Source organism: Silurus meridionalis, chromosome 4, assembly GCF_014805685.1.
Source record: "Silurus meridionalis isolate SWU-2019-XX chromosome 4, ASM1480568v1, whole genome shotgun sequence".
NCBI lineage: Eukaryota > Metazoa > Chordata > Actinopteri > Siluriformes > Siluridae > Silurus > Silurus meridionalis.
In genome coordinates this window covers 12,525,463-12,551,348 of record NC_060887.1, presented here as the reverse complement: position 1 = coordinate 12,551,348, position 25,886 = coordinate 12,525,463, and the positions used below count along the sequence as shown (strand labels likewise).

Sequence of the window (25,886 nt, the reverse complement as noted above, 5' to 3'; positions counted from 1 at the left end):
AGTATCTGCACTTTAGTGAAGTGTGAACCATTTGGAGAAACTTTTACTTCACTACAGTTCAGTCAAATATCTTACTTTTAACTCTACATTTAGTGAAATCAGTCGTTCTTCTTTTATTTATGGGTGGATTAAAAACTTACCTGGTCAACCGCACAGCAAGCCACCAGTCAGGATAGAGAACTTCAGTTTAACAGCAAGCAAAACATTTCGAAAGTAATAACAGATGGAAGAAACTAAACTCTAAAGTATTTAAAAAGAAGGGTTTGGGCTCATGATAATTGTAATAGATTTCAGTGTTTCCATTAATAGATTAGTGTGCTAAGAGTAACCGCGTCTTTTTATATGAACTGAGTTGATGAAGAGTCTTGTGACAAACATGATAAGAACATAATAGCTGTAAAAAATCATACTGGTTTGGATAAGTACATATCACTCACGTGAAAGTTTCAAAGGAGCACTTTTACTGGAGTCATATTTTAATAATAATCGATCTCTACTTTAACACAAGTACATGCTTTGTGTACTTCGTCCACCACTGATTAAGAAATACCTTGATTAAGTTGGTTGGAAAGAACATGAACGACCTGCCAACCACCACATTGACACATATTTTGTTATCCACAAGCATTAGGCCAGTCAGTGTATCTTACTTAATTTGAAAGAAATGTCATTGAGGACTAAGATGCCCAAAGGGTGTCAAGAAAGAATCCCTTACATCATCACACCTCCACCAGCCTAAACTGTTCAAACAAGGGAGGTCTCGTGGTCTCGTGCCAAACTCTTACCCGACCATCTGCAGCAGAAGTAAGATCCATCACCACAGGCAACATTATTTCCAACCTTTAGCTATCCCATTTCATTGAACATATGCCCACCTTATCCTGACACGTTCCTGGTCTTGACAGACGTGGAAACCAGTGTGCTATTCTGTTGTAGTCTGTTTGCCTCAGCTTTAATGTGTAGCTCCGAGATTCTTTTCTGCTCACCGTGGTTGTACAGAGTGATACTCTGACCCGGATATCTTTCAGTGCTCAATTGCAAATTGCTGCTTCCTGTATGGACAATTTACACAAGAAGTGGTTTACACAGAACAGAGGTGTTTATTTGAACATCTATTTATTCATATACTGAGAGAAATAGATACAAATGTAGAGCTTATTTGTATAAATCTTTTCACATAATTAGCAAAATGTTAATATTCATATTTATTTATTTTTTATTTATTTGCTTTACAATTTCAATTCCTGTAATGGCATTGTTTAACGTTTAATAATGCTCCTTAATATGGGATGGAGTCGTGAGACTCCTCCAGAACTATGTACAACACGAACAAGCCTCACAGCACGATCATCACAGACACCCTGTGTCCTTCTCCTCTTCTTCCACCTTTCTCTCTTAGCTCAACCTAAAGTGGCTGAGCTGTAGAAAGACCAATAAAGTGACAGAAGAAGGGAAAAACAGGAATGAAGGAACAGGGAGGAATGTTTAGTGGAGAAGGTTGAACTAGAGCTAATAGACTGGGATTTCCTGGACAACACAGGAGCAGGTAATATTTTTGAAAGAAGAAAAAAAAAATTAAAAAAATCATCACCGCATCTCTGTGATTATTTAGAGAAGGTCAATAAAAGGAAAGGTCGCACTCGAAGTGCGATTTGGAGGAAAAACAAAGAGTGGAGTTTCTTCTTTTTTTTCTCCGTTCTCCTATCCTCTTGTACTTCCGTCCCCGAAAGCAAGACAAAACAAAAGGTGCAGTATTGTTGGTTATACGGATCAGATCCACAAGAACAGTATGAATAAGAACAGTAAGATGAAATTCTATAAGATATTGACCTGTAGATTTATGAGTTAAATTAAATCAAGTTTGCATTTTTTTTTTTTTAAGTTGTCTTCTAGTAAATTCCTAACAACTTATTTTACCATCCTTTCAAACTCCTCATTTTGTATGAACTTGAATAAAATGGTAAGGAAAGAAAAAAATTAAATATGTTTCTCAATATACGAATATGCAAAACAGAAAAAGAAAAAAATGTCCAATCAATGGCCATAATGTGCCCACTGACTTCCCTTCTAATAATGTCTTCCTTCATGGCTGGCCAAACTGTAGCTTAGGCTGTATCTGATGTCTATTACAGCCAATCATAGGAAGAAGGCGCTTGTGAAAGTTAAGCTAGTCCCTCGCTGAAGCAATTCAGTGCTTTGACAATGCTCGCTGATAAAAAGCCTTTAAAATTGAAACACAATGGAAAGGGGTGGGGAATAGGGGAAGTAAATATCAAAATATAAGTCCATTAAGTCTTCAACATCTTTAAAACTTAGCCAGTGGAGGCCGGCCTCACAACGACTGGCTGTAAACCATGAGCCTATGACGAACCATCTGTGCCCGACTGATACTTCCATATGTGTCATGTTGGAAAAACAAAAATCAGTTCATTCTATAAAGGAATCTGATGCCCTCGTAAATCCCGGCTTTGTATAGAAACAGGGTTGCCTTCACTGTATTCTTCACGTCTCAAGAGTTCAAAGGAAGCCTTCGCATTAAAATAATGCTTTAAGTTCAAGTGTGGATATTTAAGACATTGAGAAGTGGTGTGTGTATGGGTGTGTGTGTGTGTGTGTGTGCGTGTGTATGTAAATGTGACCTATGCTCTTTTGTAGTCTTTTGTAAGTAAGTCTTTTCAAAACATGAAATACTGTAAAATTCAATAAAAAACAAAACAAAAACAAAAAAACCCCAGTTTGTGTTGTGACCTCCCCCATGAACATCTGTTACACATTTGCACTCTTTACTGAGAAGAGCGATGGACGTGTCTTCTATAGATGCAGGAGGAGAAATCTGGTCATCGTGTCGGTCCTCTCGCTTCGTCCGTCGAACTCATCTGGTGGAGTCCAGTGAATTGCCTGCGTTCCTGGGCTCATCGCAGTTGCTTTGCTCCTCGTCTCGCTCCGCCTCTTTTTCTGCACACTCAGACCCGCCTCCTCCCTCACTGGCCGCCAGCCCAGACGGGCCCGGTAAAGAGATGGAGTCGGAGGTCCCTGCAATTTCACTAGGCACAGCCGTTTGCATGATCTTTTGCCGGACCTCGCGGATCTTTAACTGCAAGCACACCTTGGTAGGGAAGATATCAGCATATCGTGCCTGGAATGCAGCAGTGGCCTGGGCTACAGGGAAACGTATGTGAAGGTTAGACAAAAGATTTCTGTCTGCTTTTAAAAGTCTCTGGCTTAAAGAATATCAATATTCACAGCGCCACCAATTTCCACCGTGTCTGCCTAATTGTATTGTATGTAGAAGTGGGAATTGGTGGATGTTTACTTCTTAAACATATTAATGCTCTGAGGAGAGGGCATCTAATTTACAATGCCCTCAAACACATTCAACTCAGTCTTCTAGTAGTGAAGTCGTTACATCGATTGTACTAAATAAACAGTCTGAATAGGTTGTTATACAACAATAATCAATAATTAAAGATGTTTGTTTTTGCATAACAGTATGACCAGTTTATCGTAGACGTTTTATGAAACATTCAGCAAACAAGTTAGTTCCTGTTCTCACTTAAATGATACCAGCTATATCATAACCTCTGACGTAATCGTGTAGTTTAGGAACATTTGAAAAAAAAACACTATGCAGACAAAAGTATTGGGACACCTGACTTTTCCAGACATATGTAGTTCTTCACACAATTGTATAGAATGTCTTTGGATGCGGTATCATGAAACATTTCCTTTACTTAAACTAGGAGACCTAAACCTATTCCAGCATGACAACGTCCCTCTGCATAAAGCCAACTCTATTAACATATGGTTTACATGGGTTGGAGTGAAAGATCTTGCATGGCCTGCTATAGAGCTCTGACCTCAACTCTACTGAATACCTTTGGGATGAATGTGAATGCTGACTGCACCCCAGGCCTCCTCACCTCACATCAGTACCTGCCATTACTAAAGCCTTTGTGGCTGAATGAGCCCAAATTTCCACAAGCGCACATCAAAATCTAGTGGAACATCTTCTCAGAAGAGTGGAGCAGCATATAACAGCAAATGGGACTGGGATGTTTAAAAAGACCACACGAATCTTATGGTCGGGTGTCCACAAACTTTTGACCGTATAGTGTGTGTGTGTGTGTGTGTGTGTGTGTGTTACCTGAAGGGAAGAAACCATGCTCCTGGAATAGCTGCATGACAAGAGCTCTCCTCTGATCCAGAGTTCTTCTCAGAGAGGAATATGGCACCTTATCAAACTCCAGCTCCCCCAGAATGTCCTCCCCGTCTGTACCTGTCCAAAAGCATGAGACAAGACATCAAGTCGGAATCTAAAAGGGGTCTCTCCCTTTCTCTGTGTAGCTGAAAGTCAGTGAGAAGCACGAGTCGTCTTACCTGGCCTGTCAAAGGTAAATATATCACCCTCACACTTGGCAGCACTTTTGGGTGTGTTGGGTTCTGAGCTGCAGCTCGACCTGCGCCGGCTCTTTCTCTTCGGCGAGATCGGGTCGTCCGTGGAGGAGTCTAAATCTGAATACCGCACAACATGCTGCTATTATTATGGCTGTTAGAGTTAAGAAAGTCTGTTATATGTCACACTAAACTCTTTGCTCTTGCCTCTCTCACCAGTCGAGTTCTTCCTCTTCCTGCGGTAGCTGCCCAGGATGGCGCGTGGAGAGGTGGCCAGGCTCTGCAGGGTCGGCGATGGAAGCACCTCTTCGGGACGAAACTCTGGCAGTTCAGCAAAACGCTCCTCAAAGTACACCTCTGATAGGACTCTGCGCACAACGCAGCTAACGTCACAGCACAGCCGTTGAACAAAATATCATAATGTGTATCACAATGAACTGGTAAAAATAATTTAAAGGTGTATTATTTTGACAAAAAAAAACAAAAAAAAAAACTCACTTGTCAACTGAGTCGAATGGGCGCTTCAGTGGCGGGGGGCGGGACTTGAGCTTTTTAGGAAGTGGAGAATCTTTGTCTGACTGAGGAAGGGGTGGGGCAGGCTCTGATGCAGACGGAGGTAATGGAGAAGAGGAAGTAGAGTCTTTCCATTCAGCCTGTGAGCAAAGCGCAAAGGAATCAAAAGAACCCTTTCTGAGTTGCATGAGACGGCGAGAGATTTTATGTTAATTCTTAAGAGTGCGAAAAATCATTAACGAGGAACTTCCGCCCCGGTTGTCACCCTGCTTCACTTCAACTGTCTGACGTTAATTGCTAGGAAAAAAGAACACAATACTAATGCGCTCTGCTAACGGGGGGACGACGACGACCGGGGCACTTTATTATTATGCTCGACACTTGCGTGGGAAGGGTGACGTGGGGTATTAAAAATGTTTCCTGACTTTCCACCGCTTTCCACTGAATAAACCACAAATACAGAATTCCACTTGGTCCTAAAGACACCCCAGCTGCTTCGTTAACATGCACGCAATCTCAGATCATTTTCTGCACTGCACAAGTGGAAGCAGGGCAGATCTGCATGCGTCGCGGGTGGCGGAAAAGCTTCGAATGTTCATTATGATATTACAGGCTGACCCGCAGATTTTAAAAGCCACTTAAAATTGAAACGGAGAGTCTAAAAAAGCTCACTAAACTCACTAATATGTGGAAAATTCTCATCCTTTTCATTTACAATATTAATTATGTTTTTTGGTTGAATAACTTTTTAAAAAAATGATCTTGACCCTAATTTGGAGGAGTGTAAGACTGCACTGCTCTTCAATTACTCATACTGTAACAGCGCTTGTCTAGGTCGTAGGGCTGGCTAATTATACAGATAATACAATAGCACACTGGGTATCCAGTTTTCTGATTTATTCTTTAAATCTTATCAGTCCTCTTCTTCTCCCATTTTTTGTACAGATCCCTCACAAAATATACAGTCATAGTACAACATTGCTCTGCATTATGGGATTGTGTTTGTGATTCACAGCAGAAGAAAAAAAAGAAGAAGAAAAAAAAAGAAAAAAAAAAAAAAGAAAAAAGAAAAATGACTGTTTACTCATAGGCTTACTCGTTTCACTGCAGTCTGTGGGTTGTAGGACAAACTGCAGTTTTACTAAAATCGTGTGATCAGATAGTTAGACATTATATCACATAACTCATAAAAAATCTGGCCGAAAGTACAGCACAGTAGCTTCGAAATTTCAAAATACTGCCTGATTTACATACTTAAAAAAAACATTTATGTCAGCTAGTGTGTGAATCTTTTTTTCTTCCAGTAATCCTGCATTTATTGGTGCGAGTAAAATGCCAGTACATACTGTGGTCAAGCAAAGCACTTATAATCATTTGATGAACTGGTAATGGTCACCTCTTTAGCATTGGTCTCTTTGCTGCGTGTGCTTGTGGAACCCACTTCACCGACGCTATGAGCTTCAGCTTCCGAAGAGCCATCGTCTAGCGAGGCGAGACAAGCTGGAGTCGTTTCTCTAGATTTATCCACCTCAAATGAGAAACAACTGCTGCTCTCCTTCTCCTTTTCCCGGTCCTTCTCTTTCTCCCGGTCTTTCTCTCTCTCCCGGTCTTTCTCTCTTTCTTTCCCTCTCCCTCCTCCATCGTAGCAGCCGACAGGAATGTTGGCCACGGTGGCCTTGACCTTCTGTGGAGGCTTGGCAGGGGCTGAGGGAAGTTTTGAAATGGCAGCTGGGGTAAAAAAAAACAAACAAAAAAAAAAAACGAGAGCGTGAATGTCAAGCGTCTCCTGAAATAAATAAAAAAAACACGTAATATTTTCCAATATTGAAAAACCTGCGAGTTTCTACCTGCGAGTGGGGGCTGAGCTAAACCAGCAGGCTGTAGAGGCAATGTCGGGCCAGGCGGTGGAGCTGCCGAGCTGCTGCCGACTTTAGTCAGCCTGTCGGTGTGAGAGAGAGGCAGTTTATCGGGCTGTCTGTCCAGCTCAGCGTGTGCAGGACCGTGACCCGTCCTGTCAGGGGCCGGAAGGGACGTAGGTGTCACGGAAGTGGTGGAAGTGTGTTTGGGAAGGATGGAGGGGCTTGAGACCGTATAAACCACGCCGGGTGGCATTGTTGCTCCAGACACCACCCCGGTGGACAGAGTGACCGTAGTAGAGGGGTAGATGGCGGTGATTGCTGGGTTGGGAGACTGGGGCGGTGCTAACAATGGTGGCTGACCTGTTAAAACAAGGAAACGCTTTGATTCGTTTGAAAAGGGAATTTCCGAACACATGCAGTTAAACTAATCTATGGCCACATTTACACAATCCTACCCCAAACATAATCCGTCAGCTAACAGATGTTTGGTGTTTATTGCTCGCTCAAGCTGAAATTCCATAAGAAAGATGTTGGGCTGAGTTGATCCTGAATGATATAGATCTCGAAGCGCCTCAAAGGGCTCCAAGGCAAAACTAATGACGGACACCAAACTTGTTCTGGTTTACTGATGATGTCTGGGGTAAGAGGTAAAATGTGTAAATGTTATGTAGCTTATACACTTCACATACACTCACCAGCAATAAGTGGCTGCACTAGTGTCTGTCCCGGATGAGCAATCGCCGCAAAGGTGGCCAAAGGAGACGGCACATATGCTGATCCGGGTGTTGGGGGGGCCGTTTGTGAGGTGGAGCCTGTTGCTGTGGAAACAAGTGGGATAGGGGAGGGCCCTCCTGGAGTGGACTGGACATAAGTGATTCTGTAAGAGGCAGAGAGGAAATGGTTGAGTAAAAAGAGACTGCAGTAAACTCTTGTACTGCAGCATTGTGTAAGAGTGGGAGTGGAGTGTTCGAGGAATTGTGTGTGGGAGTATGTGTGTGTGTGTGTGTGTGTGTATCATACCTCGTGGGTGGGGGAGGCAGCAGCACAGCTTGTGAGGGGGTAGAGCCTGGGGGGGCAACCACTGTGGCTGCTGCCATGGTTACAGGGAATGGACTCCCTGCAGAAGAAAGCGGGGACTGCACGACAGGCATAGGGGCAATCTGTATGATCTAGAAGAGAAGAGGTAATATTACATCCCATAATTAACACAGGAACCAATCACTAGATATGTATGTATGAGAACGTCTGGCTACCTTGTTTCCTGACTGAGCTCCATTCTGCACAGGAAGAGGCGGAGCCATCAAGGGAAACTGCTGAGAAAGGGCAGGAGTGGTCCGCACAGTTGCCATGGGAACCAGCATCTTGCCCTGTAAGACTGGGGACTGTGTTTGCACTGAAGAAGAAAAAAAAAAAACACCAGTGTGATATAAATAACAGGGGCGCTATCACTCCAGCACCTTACCTATCTAGCACAAGCCACAAAGGCATAACAGTAAAAGCATTGAAGAAGAACTGAATCATTATTGCATTTAATCCATTGGTATGATATTTTAACAATTACAATTGAAGATATACCCGTTTTAACATTTTAAACAAAAAATACAATCATAGCAATAAAGCAGAGCCTAATGATTTTTGCATTTGATTTCAACCTCTTTAATAAAAACTGTTTTTCCTCCAAACATAGTCCAAAAAAAATTCTCAATACCTCTAACTCCTGGACTGACCACGCCTACTGCAGGGCCTGATGTATATCCTGACTGCTTTCCATTTGCCACTGAAGCAAGTGTAGGCGGAGCTGTAGGCAGGGTGAAGATACTGGTTGGTTGGCCGGGCTGCTGAGGCGAGGGGCTCTTGGGGTTGTTGGCAGAGAGAGTGGGCAGAATGTACTGTACTTGCGTTACTGCTTTCTGGCCTGCAGAGGGTGCGGGCAAGGCTGTAGGCAGGATGTGAGGCTGCAGCAGAGGCAAGGGTGCAGGACCATTACTCTGTGTAGGAGCGACTATGGCGGGGGATGCTGGATTTTGAGGAGGAGGAGGACTGATAAGCTGCACTGCAGATGGTGCCTGAAATGTGCCTCCCAAGACTAGATTTAGTCCCGCTTGTCCTCCAAGTGCCGGACTGGGCGAGGACGAGGAATAGTACCCGCCCCCTCCGGCAGGTGCCAAAGTTGCCCCGCTTCCTGCCACTCCAGATCCAATAAGAAGCTGCGTCTGAGGAGTGGTGGCTTTTCTGTCTTGGGACGATTTACTGGTTATTGGCACTGGTGTACTTATGACAGGACGTACCACGTTAGTGACTATGGTCGATGCTACTCTTACTGCTCCCAAAGTTGAAGATGTGCTGACTGAAATGGACTGGCCAGAGGAAGACAGCGGAAGAAGGTGAGACGTACCACCGTCAGCATCCCGACGCTCTCCCTCTCCTCCCTCTAGCCCACGCTTCCTCTTGATGGAAGATTCTGAGGAGTGTCTGGAGGAAGGGTAGGAGGAAAGAGATACGCTGCGCCCGTGACCGGGCCCTGACGTGCAGATCACAGGGGCAAAGACTCTCTAAAAGCAGAGGAAAAATGATACATATTGATAAACGATAGTATTATCATCTAGGGTTATGATATTAAATTGAACATAATCACAATTAGTGTGCTGGCCACAAGTGCGAATCGAGAGTGCTACCTTGCGTTCAACTTCGTCCCCAGATCCATTTTCACTGTCGCTGTCGGTCACTTTCTCCTTACACTTCAGGTCAATAGAGCTGCCTGGATAAGGGTCCTCTGTTTCAGCACAGGGAGACAAAATGTTACTAAGTTATTGATGAAGTCTGCATGCATATCCCCTACACAACCTTTTTCTATTTTGCGTTTCATTCCACTGACTGCTTCACCTCCCACAGCAATCAGGCTGGAGCAAATGTTAAATATAAGGCTTACGAAATAATATCCCACACATTCACACATCCTTTATCCCCAAGCCCTCAAGTATTACTTTTGGCAACAGTTTTCATGATCCTGAATTATTGTGAAATATAGAATCCAAAAATGAGCAATAGACATTTTCTAAACAAACCTATAGTCTGAACAGGACACTGTTGCTCAAACTATTATGAAGCTACTGTGACTGTGCAGGCTCCATTGGCAGAAGAGTCCCTCTTACTTAAGCTACCTACACTGTGTTGGAGAAAGTGGGTGGATGTAGTTAGACACATGAATCCTTCACAAACCTTTCAAAAAATAAATCTGAATTTTGTCCACCTGTTCCCAAAAGACAAATGGTATCCGCCCCCACTTCAATCAGTGAGATGTTCATGACGTGCATGTATAAACAAAACATTATTCCTACACACTTTTCAGCCACTATTGTTGATCACGTTGTTAAAATGCTTTGTTATAATCTGATGATTAGACAGAAAATCACTTTTTGCTAGAATTCTGTAAGTAGGTAGTAGTTAGTGATATTAACCATATATATATATATATATACACATACACACACACACACATTAGGGGTTTAACGGTACACAAAGTTCATGGTTCGGTACAGTTAGGTGGGGGAAAAAAGCAAATAGCAGTTAAATAAAATAATATTTTAATTTCTATTTGTATTAAAATACTTTCTATTTTAAATAATATTCTATTTCTAATAGAATAATTATATAGAATATTAGAAACAGAATAAATCTAATTAAATCCAGACGTGTCAGTCACCGGTGCAGCCTTTAGATGTGAGAGCAGACAGGATCAATGCTATTACAGAGGCAATTGGCATATACATTTCATCTGCAATGCACCCATATACAGTAGTAGAGGATCCCGGCTTCAAGTATTTATTAATTGTACTCGAGCCACGTTACACTGTTATTTCGATGCCTTATTTACTTTAAAGCATTTTTATTAAAAGCGATTTTGGGTTGAACGTTTTTTTAATCTTACATTTTATGCACATTTATTGTTTTTCTGTTGTTTTAGGAGAGGGTTGGGCTTAAACTTTGAAAGTTTATATATAATCTCCTAATCTATTTATTCTGTAGTTGTTAATGTGTATACAATATATATAGACTCTTCAGTGAGGGGGGTTGGATGGCAGGTGGATCTGGCAAAATGCTGGATTTGATTATATCCAGAAGAATGGAATCATCAGCCAAATGCTGGGGATGATAAATGACAAATCTTAACTCACCAATGACATCATCATCCCCCTCTTCTTCACAGATGACCATGCGTTCCTCATCACTGGTCATGTCTTCACTCACACCCCTCTGGACTTGAGAATGTGTTCCCCCACGACCTGAAAACTGGGCCCCATCCCCACATATCTACAAAGGAAAAAAGAGAGAGAGAGACAGAAACAGGTGACTACATAGCATGTGTTTTTTTTTTGTCATAAGACCCAATGGATTCTATGCTAGTCTAGCCTTGAAACGCTGAAAGTGTGTACGAATGCGCGTAAATTACCTGTGCGAGCTCCGCAAGCACCTGAGGGTTGCCTCTCTCGCTTCTCTCCAAGCTGTGCATGGCGCTCTGCGAGAAGGCGCGAGGGCGTGCAATCCTTTCTCCTCCAGCACGCTCGGACACGCCTACCACACCCGGCCCCATCCCTTTAAGCTCAACACCCATGGGAACAGATGGAGGCTCTGAAAGAAAGGCGAACAAGAAAAAGAAAAATGTAGAAAATATGTTGTTTGAAGATACAGCAAAAAAAAAAAGAAAAGTGTTTATGTTAATTTTGACAGTCTCGTTACCCGTCGTCTCAGACATGCTTCTCTCTCTGACATCCTTTCCGCCTGGTGGGTTACGACTCTCGCTGCTCGACTTCTTCCTGTCCTTATTACACCACTTCCAGTCGGGGTGGGCCTTAAAGTGCGCTTCTTTCACCTGTGAGGGACGGAAAGAGGAAAAGGAAAAAAAACTGAAGCGGCTCGCCGTGCTTTAAAAAGAACACAACCTGCTCTGGTTTTTGCTTCTCACAGATATACATCCTGCAAAATATGTAGAGCTTCAAACCAGGTTACCTGCATCCATATGTAATAAGGTTTTATCAATAAGTTTCATACCTTCATGGAGTTCCACATCTTTTGGCAATGTACTTAATGTACTCGCGAGTCATGTACTTAAATATTTGGGTGCTAAACTATATCTACGTGTCCGATTACTAACGTGATTTAGTAGTCGAGCTGAAATTTAAATGAATCTAGTATGTAATCCTAAAAAAAAAAAAAAAAAAAAAAAAAAAGCAATCTAAGACAACAATGATTCCAACATTCCTCACATACCTGCCATGAACCGACAAAGCAAACATCAAGACCTGCAGTACAATCCAAGAATTTATTTCAAATATCATTTCCTGTAACTATGAGAAAAGCCTGAAAAGCAGTGCAGTAGTGTGCGAGACCGTACGCATGCACGCTACTGTACCTGGAATGCTAAGTCGTGATATTTCTGTTTTTCTTTGGGTCCCAAAGCGTACCACCACTCTCCCAGGATCTTGCTAACAGTGCGGTTGTCCTGATTCGGGTGCCGCTGGTGAACGAGAGCGCGGTGACGCTTGCTGAAGATCATGAAGGCATTCATGGGCCTCCGGATGTGATCCTTCTCCCTCTATGTTCCAGAAGGTAGTAGAAAGGAAACAAGATACAGAGAAATCACAAACTTGAATGCTTCTTTTCTATACTGGAATGTCCTCTGTGTGTGTGTGTGTGTGTGTGTGTGTGTGTGTGTGTGTGTGTGTGTGTGTGTGTGTGTGAATATCAAACCTTGCCAGGGCTGTTTTTGTCATCTTTGGGCAGTGCGCTCAGAGACTGAGACCGGCGTTTCCCAGGAGATGCTGAGACTGGCGGGTCTGGAAGGACACCTGGTAAAAACCTGCACACAGATGCAGATATTACATCTACATCTACATTTTTCATACATACACTATATGGACACCTGACCATTAGCTGGCTTTGTGCACATGCCCACTGTCATGATGGAACAAGTTTGGGTCTCCTAGTTCAGCTGAAGTCAATCCTATACAATTGTGTGCCTCCAATTTTGTGGTAACAGGTAAAATCAGGCTGAAAAAAAGTCAGGTGTCCTAATACTTTTGATCCTTTAAGAACACTTTAAGAACAAAGGAAGATCATCATTCTTTATGCCGCATCGGGGAAGTTGTTGCAAGGTTGTGATGAAGCAGCAACTGGAAACATGACCAGCACGTCCCATGACATTGTTGCCAAACTTAACGATGAATTCAATGATTTATGTAGATTATTGAAACATTCGGGTTATGTTCAGCAACATGCACAGGACAAACAGCTTTGAGCTTTATGATAAACTCATCTGGATGCAGAACAGCCTCTCTACAGATTCTCTACTCTACTAAGTGGTAACAGCATCAGACTCCTGGCATCTCCAATCAATTGGTATCAAATGTTTTCATGTGCACACCAAAATAATGGCCAGAATTTCATTTTACAAAACAGGGACAATATGGAGTGGATTTGTGCTGCATTATGGGCTGAGATGGGATGTGTGTCTGTACACAGTTGCACCAGTGTCGTTACTAATAAATTTATAAAACGCATGTAATAAAACCGCTCCTATTTCACGCTTATCAGTTCTGGAATCAAAGCGAAATGAATACTCCTGGATCGGTTTTTGGTTCGGCATATAATTAAATGGCCAAAAACACAGGGAGTCGGCCGGAGGTGTGTCTGTAGCGCTAAAAAACGTGTAAAGCAAATAAAATGCATAAAGCTCCTTCATTCACTGGTCAGAAATATGATAAAGAGAAAAAGTGAAACAAACGTTTGTGTGGGTGGAAATTGAAAAAAATTCCCTTGAGCATTTGAGAGCACGGGGCTGCGCTCGATATGTTTAGTAGATTGTTGAAGAAATGACTGGGTCAAATCAGCTTGTTGTACTGTATATATGTGTGTGTATATGTTCATCACGGTGGCTTCAACAACATTTCTGCACCACTTAGCTCTGCTGTTTGGCTCACTTTAGCAACTTGCAGCTACAAAAACTGTCGCCCACATCCTAAAATGCATGTAAGCTTCACTTCCTGTATTGGCACTGATTCAGGATCCGATCGCTTTTCGTGCTGAAATCGGAATGAGTGAGAGAGTTGACCAAAGATGCTGCGCTCCGACTGAAATAACCAGCCTGGTGTGCAGTTTCAAACTAGCTAATGTGTGTGAAAGCACCCAAGGAGGATCTCACACCAGGGTTCGAGTCACCCAGATAAAACACTGCATACGTGAAAGAGCCCTCAGATGAATTCATGTGAATGAGACCAAGACTATTTACTACTGGTTTTATTGAAGTCTTTCATTTCAAAGCGTTCAAACCAAACCAGAGGCACGCTCAGGACTAAGTCAATCCTAATCCTCGCACATTTCGAAGGAATTATAAAGGAACTCCCACCCTGAGCCGCCTGGGCTTATTATCTTTGCTTTCGCTGCGAAATACGGGTCCAAAAATCATAAAAAAAAAGCATTTAATATGGTAGTCACTACTGTGCATCAAATTCAACATGTTAACAAATATATTCCTACTTCATGCTTCATATCTGAACCCTAAGCTCATTGAGGTGGAAGATCTTGAGTGGCCTCAAGAGCTCTGACCTCAAACACAATGAACACCTTTTGGATGAATGTGAACACTGGCTGCACCCCAGGTCTCCTCACCTCACCTACATCAGTACCTGACTTTATTAACACCCTTGTAGGTGAATGAGCACAAACCTACACACTCCAAAATCCAGTGGAACATCTTCCCTGATGAGTGGAGCTTATTATAACAGCAAATGTAGAATTAGGTGTTCGAAAAGCAGTGTATATAAGCTTTTGTCCCTACTCGAGTTCTTCTGAGATACAGAATGACTATTTTTAGCTGCAAAAACAACAAGATGCTGTAGTTAGTCTAATTTGCGGATACTGTGTTTATCTATAAAAGCTTTGTTTTCTTTAAATTTAGATATGAAAGCAATCTGGGAATTATACCAGGGACATCCAATATGTTAAATCCTGCACAGTACAATTCACCACAGACTATGATTTAAAAACAAAACAAAACAAACAAACAAAAAAATCACCACTACGGTCTCCAGACAATGCTCGAATTTAGTTTGGACAGAAGAGTGTTTACGTATGAGTCATTTGTCGTGCGTTTCTCCGCGGTGTGAAATCTCTCTCGAGCGTCTGTCGAACAACAAGGGTGTCTCCGTAAAATACCGGATCCTGTCCTCGTATCGGAGTTGCACGTTGATTTCGAAAGGCGCGAGAGCGCGGCTGATCTCTATTGTATGAACTGATTGCTGTTACAGTAAACGTACGCACGAGTTCACTGGGGTTGTGCGACTATAAAGAAACGGTGAATACTATTTTCGATCGCAAAATGTCCATGTCTCCTAATTAAAGTGCGGGAAAACATGCTCTTTGCTTGAGTATATCCAAATGACAACTCATTACCTAAATTGCTCCTGTCCCTACTACGACTACACACACACACACACTCACACACACACAGAACGGATTGCTTTCCTCTCCCATTTTGTTCGTCTCATTACACACTCACACATGTACGTGCTCACACACACCTCTTCGCCGAAGTCATCTGTTCTGTTTAAAACAACTGTCACAAAAAATGCAATAAAAAAAAAAACCTGACAGGAGTATGAATAATACTGTGCAGGAGTAAATGAACACTCGTGGCCTGATACCAGTGTCCAAATGATTTCGTGTTCACACCTTGGACTGCTAGAGTATCAGCGACCATAGGCACTGATTTTTAAGGATGGGAACTTTGGGAAATTGGATTCTGTCCTACTTTGGATGATGATTTGGATAATATTACGTTTATTATCACGTTATTACTATGTCATTGTGATCTTTAATGCCTCTCATCCTGGTAACTAAATATATCAGATTATTTCCTGCGTAGTGACCAAATAATTTGCTGTCATGCTAATAACTGGGTAATAATCTCAAAATCTAATGTTTAACTCTATACAAGATGCATTAGATCTTCTGGGAAGATGTTCCACTAGATTTTGGAGTGTGTTTGTGGAGATTTGTTCTCAATAAGCTACAAGACAGGTACTGATGTAGGAGAGGTGAGGAAGCCTGGGGTGCAGTCAGCGTTCCAGAGCCCTCTAGCAGGCCCCACTATCTTCCACTCCAACCCATGTAAAGCATATTTTCATGCAGTTTGTGAACAGGGACATTGTCATGTTGGAACAAGTTTGGGTCTCCTAGTTCAAGTGAAGGGGAAAATTGTCATACTAATGCATGCAGTCATCCTATACAATTGTGTGCCTCCAACTTTGTGGTCACAGTTTGGAAAAGAACCACATGTGGCTAGAAAATCAATAATCCCAATACTTTTGTCCATTTACTGCGTGTTCACCATAAGGATCCAGGAGCCTCCAAAACACACACACTTAGAGACACATGACAGACAAGACACATAGACACAGATGGAGCACTCACGGATCATCAACATCGCTCTCCGTTTCACTGTCTGGCCTCTCTTTCTCCGTCTCCCTCTCTCGCTCTCTCGCCGGAGGAAGGTCATCGATAGAGGGCGCAGGTCGCAAAGCAGGGTTTGATGCTCCCTCTGCGACCTCCTTCACCGCCGTGCCGCTCTGGGCCTCTGAAAGACAGGAAAGGGAGGATGTGTAACCCGACAACATTTATCTCACCTGAAATGTTCAAATTGGGTATCATTGTTAGGTCAGGCGTGACGTTACGTAACGGATAACTTGCAGATAGTGTTACGGCGTGTCTCAGAGACAAAAAAAAAAAAAAAGATAACATAAATCCACAAACACATTGGTTTTTATTGCGATGCTGGGAAAGATGATCTCGTCATAGAAATCCATTGGAAATAATAATAATTACCTTTCTTAAGAGTGCTCGCCTGAGAATGATTGACAGGCTGCTGGCCTTCACTAGGCTGTGTTGATGGATCTGATTGGGTAGGTGCCAGGAATGGCACCAACGAATGCCAAGGAAACACTGGAACCGACCGAGGCTCCACATTAGTCCAAACTGCAGGGGAAAAAAAAACATAAAATCATCATTTACTGCCGTTTTTATTCACCCCTCTCGCAAAGCACTAAATCAGACAACATAAATACAAAAAAGGCCCGATTATGGTACCTACAAACTGTGTCATCAGTGATACACACACATTATATATAAAACCAGATTATCTAATACAGTTCCCGCCAATTGGGAGACTGCAGACCACATGCAGACCCACCAAAGCATTCAGCACACCAAACAACAACCTGAAAATAACGACATGAAATAAACTGATAATGACGTGATTAAATAAAAAAAAAAAAAAAAAAATCCAGTTTTCTAAACATAACCTGTCTCGTATTGTGTTGCAGAACTGCTGTTGCAATTTTACCCAATCACATGCGCATGAGTCATTTATTTCTCTGAAAGTTGTTCACCGAAACAGAGACTAGCTGCAAGGCTGGAGACCTGGGAGCTCAGAAAGGGGAAAGACTTCCACTTCCACTTTATTCACCCTATCTGATTTGATAAGCAAACTAGCGACATGACTTGTTAAAAAAATAAACTGTATATATTACAACAATAATAATCATTAACATTTTAACGAATTAACACGCCAGTGAGAACCGAATGTTCAAACGCGACCGGATGAAGAGCTATTTGCTTTGCTGGTGTCAAGTTCAAAACACGTGTCCTGGATATGTTCAGAATGACCCTTAACTCTAGACGAAAGAGGTAACGTGAAGTGACAAAACGAAACCCCGTCAAAATGTCATGAACTGATATTTCCTGTTTTAGCGTTGATTTGCGCTTACGGTTGGTCATGTCAGAGGCAGATTTTCTACGCAGGGAATATTATACACATTTTTGTTCGATTTCCCAGCTCTAGAAGCTTTGTAACCTGTGCAACACTGGGTTTCATATCAATAAAAAGATGTACCCTTATTCTGTTTGAATGCATGGTAATAAAACATTTACTAAGCTCATCAGAAATCCATCCGAGTATCCTCATTCGCCTTTCATAAACCGCCAAATTAACACGTACATACTCTAATCCTATCCAGATAGAAACCTATTCTATTGATTCTGTTGCTGTGCATGATTTATCAGTGCTCCTCAAAAGTATCAAGACACCACCACATGGTGGGTTGCTGATGCATCTGCTGTTCTCAGAGTGCTCTGACATCTGGAGCGTATCTTGACCCTCTTTCCTTTCCAAATGGGGCACAACAGGGTAAACAAACTAGGGTTATTCGTGTACAGTGTAGTGTACAGTAACTACAAGGCAACAGAGAGTAAAACTGCATATATACAGGATTCACAGCAGTTCCACACATTCATCATTGTACTCTATAAGCATCAAGTCCTGTCATATTCCTGGTGGTTTCAGACATTCACAACACAGATTACTGGAGCGAATATTTTCACTCCACGCAGGACTCAGGCCAGTCCAGTAGAAGTAGTTGTACTGGGAGCAGTGGGAATGCTAATGCGTGCATCTCACACATCTCAGCTATTAGGGTTGGGATTCTGTGACCTACAAAGTGACCTAGATGGTTGATGGTACCTAATAAAACAACGATCTAATGTTGTAGCTAGGAAGTTGGTGGCCCCTAAAACTGCAATTCAACAATACGTAAGGGATAAAAATGAAGGTAACTAACCGAACATGCTCAGTCCTTGGCGGAGATATTGCGGGGTTTCCGAAGAAAACATGGTCGCTTGATGAAACTCTTGAGCTTCTTGTCTTTATAGGAACTTCATTAACATTTACTACAATGTCCACTGGAGAGAAAGATGTTCAAAGTCCCATTTGGTATAAAAAAAAAATTGTAAGAAAGAAACAACAAAAAGAAATCCAGGCTAGTACAAAGGCAGCATCTTCATGCTCGTTGTCCTTGGCAGGTGCTGGTCAGTGCACGAATAAAACCAAGCGGCCATAACAGACCCAAACGACAACTCTGGTCCCTTTTACACACGATAAGAAGTAATCTTTGGATAGCTCTTTTTTGCCTTGTAAAAATATATATACATATTAAAAGGGCTCAGTCAAAACGACGTCCAATCTTTAAGCTACTGGCGAGCCGCAAAACAACCCCCCCCCCTCCTAAACCCAGCACAGGCTAGCTTCATAAACACGGCATATACAAACACACAAAAAAAGCTAATCATCGGTAGAAATGATCACCAAATATAAACAAACATAGTAAGGAAATAACTTAAACTTCGGAAGATCTCTATTATTAGTTGTTGTTTTTTTTATTATATTTTTTGGTCCAAGTCCCCCCTTCCCACTCTATCCCCCCCTCAACCCTGTTTGTTTACATTCACAGCTCGGAGCATGGGTGGAAGGCTTCGCACTAGGCCTCACTCTCATCCACGGGCTCGAGTATGGACAACCCAGGGCGAACCCCGAACCAAGTAACCGCTACATGAATTTTATATTCCCGCGACTCGTCGGAGCAGCGACTAGAGTCGGATTAGCAACAATTATGTGCATTGTTAAAGAAAATGCGTTTATTAATATTTTTATTATGATATATCAGTCGGAGCTGAGCTACTGTAGCAATGAGAGCATGCTAAAACAGAAATCTCCGGATGGGGCTGAGAGCAGCGCGGGGTTTGGCAGCTTTTACACCGCGGAGAGGGAGACTGCGTGCCGGAGACTAGTGAAGACTCATATAACACTACTGAAACATCATGAGTGAGTTAGGAATGAGGCTGAATATACGGATGTTAAAAATGATATTGAACAAAAATGGACACTGATGGCGGGGACAGGCTATCCCGTGATAATCGCGTGTCTGTATTATGAATATATAATATGGCTACGGGTTTCTGCGTTATTTCTCAATGAGGTGTGGGTGTGTAAGTGTGTGTGTAAAGGTGCTGCAGGTTCAGCAGCACTAGCAGCAGTAGCAGCAGTTACAGCGGTGCTCCGCTTGAGTCCGTCCCCTCGGGAACGCCCCTGAGCCGCTACCTGCAACCGGGCGCTCCGTCATGTCCATAGCAAAACGAGCAGAAAGAATACAAAATAACAATAATTCAAAGAATGAGGGAAAAACCACACACACACACGAGCACGGCAAACCGTCGACGCAAAACCGAGACAGTGAGTGAGACTCCTCTACACGCGGCAAACCGTCAGCGGCCAAGCGCAAGTCGGAGCGCGTGTGCGCGTGCAACCTGTTTCCCGTTCCCCCGACTCTCCGAAACGGCTCATGGGCACCCTCACGAACCCTGTCACGTGACTAGCGGAACCCCATAGACAACAGCGATTTTCCTCTAAAAACGCATTCAGCGCCTCCTTTCCTGTCCGGTCCTCTCCTGTCCTGTCCGCTCACGCACCGGAATCACGACCTAAACCCGAACTCAAACAAACCCTCATTTTTTAATGCCCTCTTCTGATGTTGCCCCCCCTGCACCGTAAACACACACACACACACGCGCCCGCGCGCGCCCACTAAGATCGTAGACTCTCATGCGGGAGGCTCAGATCCCCGGCACTCAACTCATAACGCAGAATGTTACCGACAGGAAACACATACACGCGCTCACACGCGCGCGCACGAGTTCAGGTTGTCCAAAAGCGTGTCGGAGTGTGAAAGATGCTGAGTGAAGCGCAGCGCGAGCGACCCGTGTCCAGGTCCCGCGTGTCCGGAGTAATGTAAAAAGAAAAAAGAAAAAGAAAGAACAGAAGGGCCGCAGCCGCCGCTCCTCCCCGCGCGCTCCTTTTACGCCTTCGTAGTAAAAAAAAAAATCGCTGGATCACAACAGGAATCCGTTTGGGCCTCCTCTCTCTCCCCTCTCTTTCGCTCTCTCTCCTCGTTCTGTCGGTTTTCTCTCTCTCTCGCTCTCTCTCTCTCTCTCACACACACCCTCGCCCGCTTCCCGAACCCTTGTCTTTTCTTTTCTTTCTCTTTTCACTCCCTCTTCCTCTTGTTGTACAGTAGGCTGCCCCCTTTCGGTTCTCAGAGGGTGTGCTATTTCTGTGTGTGTGTGTGTGTGTGTGTGTTTGTGTGTGTGTGTGCGCGCGCGCGCGCGAACCTCGCCCAGCAGGTTACCCGCCTTGTATTCTTCAAGCGCGCGCCGAGATTGGTTCCGCGCTAAATCCCGTCGCGAACCCTCCTCGGCCGCTGATTGGTCCACGGAGCTCTGGAATGTCAGTCATATGCAAATATGGCGGCCTTCAATGTAAAACGCAACGAGCAAAAAAAAAAAAAAAACAACAACAACAACAAAAAAACAAACAGCTTCTGAATATTTAGTGACGTAAAAAAAAACTGACCGTTACTTTACACTGATTGGTTACCGAAGTGACGTAATAACTCGAGATCTTCTAGCCACAGTTAAGCCATGAGTTGTTCGTTTGCATAAATTTGCATACCCCCTCAACCCTCACACAAACACACACACACACACACACACACACAACACAACGTCCTCTAATAACTTAGTAACTCCGAGAGATTTGACCAAGAATCCGAAGGGTTTCTAAAGTTCTTGCTTTCTTCAAACAAATACTTTATTAAATCACTATTACACCATCATCCATATTTATACACAACAAACATACACACATATATTCAACCCATATCGCAATTAGGATGTGACTAAGCAATAACATCATTAACTATCTAACGGAGGCCCCAGTAACCCGATGGATCTGCTGGTAAATGACTGACTCACACACAGATATGCGTATGAGAAATATAAGAAGTGGAAGTGCTTTACGGGAACCTGATCTTCTCAAGCGCACTTCCTCTATTGCTCCCGATGAACCACACCATGCGCTTCTAGCACTGCCTACATTAATCTGCACAGTATATCTGACCCTGTGTCACACAAACACACTCAAACCCAATGCACCTCTAAATGCAGCATTACTGTCAGAAGAGTTACACAATAGTATCCACCCAAATCCACCAACATCCACCCTTTCCACCCAAATCCACCAAAGCCCACCCATATCCACCTGAACTCCTCCTATATTTTCCCATATTCAACCAAATCTATCGAAATCCACTGATATCCTACTATATGAACCGATATCCACTCGTATTTTCCGCAGCAAAGCAACATAATGAAACAAAAAAAGGTGTTCTATATAATCCTGAACAGAGAGAACCTGAAATAGTTAATATATGCTTAATAACGCATGTTTTAACAGTATCATGTAGCGCACCGTAAATAAACCTGTTCTACGAGCTAAAATAAATCCTCCTCATCAGGACTACATTTGAGAGAGAAATACAATGGAACGACTCCAGATTCGAAACATCACCGTGTTTCTGAGTTACACTGCAAGCGGGATCAAATTTCCTTTATGCTGCAAAATGACTCACTACACACTCTAAGTACTACATTCCTGTAGCCTGGGAGAGCCGAGCTGATGCACATGCAGAGCGTAGACCTGCTCATGCGATTTTTTTTTACTGCTAAACCTACCCGAGGTCAAGTTAACAATGATGTCACATGGCTCAGGTTACTGGCCTTAAACTCTGATATGGGCATACGCAGTGTCTCTAGTGCATGATAAAAACGTGCTGTGTGTGTGTGTTTTACTTAGGTATCAGAGTGCTGAAAGACCAAGCTGTTTGTAGAGGGCAATGCGGCCTTGGCCTTGGGCCCAGTATCAGTCTGTGCCATTACAAATACTCACACTATAGAGAGGAGTGTGTGTGTGTGTGTGTGTGTGTGTGTGTGTGTGTGTGTAGGTTACCAAAACTTGACTAGATTTTCCATACGTTTGTTAGCCAACTCAAAGTATATTATGGTCCTTCATGTACAACATGAATCTGGTAAAAAAATGGGAAACTGTACAGAAAGCTACAGATAAAGATACTACAGAAACAAGAGGTTGGTAAAGACTTGAGAGAAAGAGAGGGAAAAAATGGGTGGGAAGGGGAAAGAGTGCGAGTCAGGCGAGTAAAAATAGAACGAGTCATTCTGAGGAGAGAAGTGTAGGGAGGGGGAGAAGAGAAAACAAGTTGTGAAAACACAGCTGCTCTCACTGAATAAGAGTGAGATGAAAACAGCTGACATGACCACATCATACATATATATATATATATATATATATATATATATATATATATATATATATATATATATATATATATATATATATATAGAATCCTTGATATGGATTATTATGCATTAATTATAAAGATGTGACACTGTGCACCAACTGACAATGACATGCATTTTCAGCAGTAGGCAGGAACGATCGTGATCTTGACCAATCATCTTGTCTGAAAACCCTAGCCTTAGCCAATCAGACCAAGGCAGCCTGCCTCAAACTGAGACCGACTGTAGTAAACAACTTCTTAACCCATTCACTGCTGATGAAGAAGTAAACACCTCAAATGATTTGTGTTCTGTTCCTAATTTTGTTTGTTTCGAAAGAAATTAACATTAGACAACTCAATGTAAATTTCTTTCAGAGTTGTAAAATTGAAAATAGAGCAAAAACACACCACGGGTAGAGTCATGAGTATTTTCTGAGTAGGATCAAGTTCAAAGGACAAATGTAATCCCCACATTATCTCCATTATTTTCTGATTAAAACTTAATCACAATTTGCCGTTGCCATGGCAACAGTTGCAAAAGCAGTGATAATGGCATTTGACTGACTATCATCTACCTGGGAAACCCCCCCCCCCAAAAAAAAACCCATGCAATTTAGCAAATCTACACCAAGTACACCAATTAAACGATCATAATGATCCAGTTAATCAAATCGGCATATCAAATCTTATCTGGGTTTTAAACAAGAAACATTCCCGAATCCTTTAACTGGCATGTGCATAAAAAAAGTGGAATGGAAAAAGCAGAGAGGGAAAGGTGAAGAGCTATTATAGAGGGAAGGGTGTGTGTGTGTGTGTGTGTGTGTGTGTGTGTGTGTGTGTTTGTGCATGTGATGTGTGTCCTGTCTAAGATTATATTGCGTATTTGCATACTGTAGTAAGCCGCTGGTATTGGTGAGTAAGGCCTTTAATCCACAAGTGCTCAGCTGTATCCTGTCTCCGCTTGTAAGTCACCATGGATATAATTTAGCTGCTCAAGCATTAAAAAAAATAAAAGCAAATGAAAAGAGACAGGTGATGAAACAGTGTGTGTGTGTGTGTGTGTGTGTGTGTGTGTGTGTGTGTGTGTGTGTGTGTGTGTTTGTGTGTTTGTGTATAGTGTAGATTGTGTAATGAAAAATCGTGCCCACATGGAGGCAGCACTGGCATGTGTAAAATCTTTAAGGACCCCCAAATAAAAACATTAGAGAGCGAGAAGTAAACCTGAGTAGAAAAATACAAATGATCCACAGAGGAAAGCTCGTGTGATGAAACGGATCCCGAGTGCTCCGGTGTGTGTTTAATGTAAAGGTTAAAACGCAATCTTTTTGTTGTTGTTGTTGTTTTTTTGTTTTTTTACAGATGACTAATGAACGTGTGCTGTTTACGGACGCAAGAACACAAGATTGTGGTGAGTAGCACACTTCTGCACGATGATGTTTTCCTGATTTGGTGGGAAGGTCACAGGCGGGGAAGGGGATTTGAACGAGGGAATCATGTGGTAATGGCGGTGCCAGTGGAAGTGCCAGGATTCTCCAGAACTATCGTACTGAAAAAACAGAGGCTTCTGCACTGCAGCATTGAGAGAAAGAGAGGAAGAGAGAAAGCGAGAGAGAGAGAGAGAGAGAGAGAGAGAGAGAAAGAGAGAGAGAGAGGTGACTGGGTGAAAAACAAAGAGAGCAGACAGCCAAATGACAGAGAGATGAATGGATGAACTGAATAATGCAAGTGGGCACAGATTTGAAAGTTTTAAAATAGACTTCTGCTATTTTTTATAACGTGCAAATTTGCTCAGATGCCACGAACGATGCTGTACATAACACTGAACTTTTATACAGAAAAAAACATATTGATGAGAAACTCCCCCCCCACAGTAAATCATCTTAAAAGCTATCATTTGCCTTATATTGCTTGTAACAGTCAAGAACTAGAAAGAAGTAATCAATAAATATAAGGCAGCAGGTATCACATACGGGTTTGTAATACGTGTGCATGATGGTGCATCGCAATTAGACTTTAATTGCTACAGCACTGCTGAATGCACAAAATGTCTGCTATGTGTGCTTCATGAAGACATTTCTGTCCACTCTATATAGAATGCAACTGCCAGTGCGATCTACAGCATATCCTGTACAGTGTGCAGAGTGTGTGTGGCGTACTTCTTTACATATATTTGTTATTTTCTGAGGGTGGAACCTCGTGTATTTTGCATGGCTGCCTTGGTAAAAGAACCTCAACATGACACTTGTGATACGGACATGCGACTCAGCTGTATAGTACACCCAAACCCTGGCATGAGAACAAAACCGCTCTGCACCTCAACACACTTAGAGTGGATATCTCCTTGCAGTTATGTCATTCCTGTCGATATGCACGTGCATAATAATGCTTAACAACTGTTACCATTACACGCTAGCAGCGCTTGAGTAATGATTAATTAGGTTGCTTCACATTTTCCTAAAGGTTTTCTGCTGTCCCTGGATCATCTCACACAGCCTACACGGCTACGCTGGAGAAGCACAATCGCCAATCCTTTCCTCAAAAGTGCAAAGAATTTTCACAGAAACCGCAATTTCTATTAACATATATTAAAGCTGACTTTAAGTCAACAGGTTCTCTGATTATTACAAGTTAACAGTGTTAATATATATATATATATATATATATATATATATATATATATATATATATATATATATATATATATACACACTATATGGAGAACCTGAGTCAACCTTATTAAATTCCTTTGAGATGAATGTGAACGCTGCACCCCAGACCTCCACATCTTACATCAGTACCTGACTTTATTAACACCCTTGTGGCTGAATGAGCACAAATCTCCACAAACACACTTCACAATCTAGTTGAACATCTTCCCTGAAGAGTGGAGGTTATAATAGCAGCAAATGGAGACTAAATATGGAATGAGATGTTCAAAAAGAGCATACGAATCTTAAGGTCAGGTGTCCACAACTTGTTTCCTTATAATATATCAGACATAAATAAATAAATAAAAAGTCACTGAATGCAATGGTTTAGTTACAGT

General features: G+C 42.4%; 1 protein-coding gene across 7 annotated transcripts in view; it reads right to left on the bottom strand.

The window, feature by feature from the left end:
* Positions 1–1,097: 1,097 nt before the first annotated feature.
* Positions 1,098–25,886, bottom strand: part of cicb (capicua transcriptional repressor b) — a 50,959-nt gene continuing 26,170 nt past the window's right edge. For 2 of the 7 annotated variants that reach the window (XM_046846261.1, XM_046846260.1), the window contains 19 exons: positions 16,644–16,793; positions 16,233–16,395; positions 12,513–12,621; positions 12,175–12,357; positions 11,502–11,634; positions 11,215–11,393; positions 10,940–11,075; positions 9,440–9,537; positions 8,473–9,316; positions 8,018–8,157; positions 7,785–7,933; positions 7,460–7,641; positions 6,753–7,124; positions 6,302–6,633; positions 4,891–5,045; positions 4,600–4,775; positions 4,378–4,512; positions 4,145–4,276; positions 1,098–3,159 (listed from right to left, as the gene is read on the bottom strand). In XM_046846261.1, the coding sequence (XP_046702217.1) occupies positions 2,873–3,159; positions 4,145–4,276; positions 4,378–4,512; positions 4,600–4,775; positions 4,891–5,045; positions 6,302–6,633; positions 6,753–7,124; positions 7,460–7,641; positions 7,785–7,933; positions 8,018–8,157; positions 8,473–9,316; positions 9,440–9,537; positions 10,940–11,075; positions 11,215–11,393; positions 11,502–11,634; positions 12,175–12,357; positions 12,513–12,621; positions 16,233–16,395; positions 16,644–16,793 (4,055 nt within the window). In that variant the 3' untranslated portion in view covers positions 1,098–2,872. Of the gene's footprint in view, positions 3,160–4,144; positions 4,277–4,377; positions 4,513–4,599; positions 4,776–4,890; positions 5,046–5,787; positions 5,889–6,301; positions 6,634–6,752; positions 7,125–7,459; positions 7,642–7,784; positions 7,934–8,017; positions 8,158–8,472; positions 9,317–9,439; positions 9,538–10,939; positions 11,076–11,214; positions 11,394–11,501; positions 11,635–12,174; positions 12,358–12,512; positions 12,622–16,232; positions 16,396–16,643; positions 16,794–18,433; positions 20,727–25,886 lie in introns of those variants that run through there. The other 5 variants (XM_046846267.1, XM_046846262.1, XM_046846263.1 and 2 more) reach the window with 5 other exon arrangements.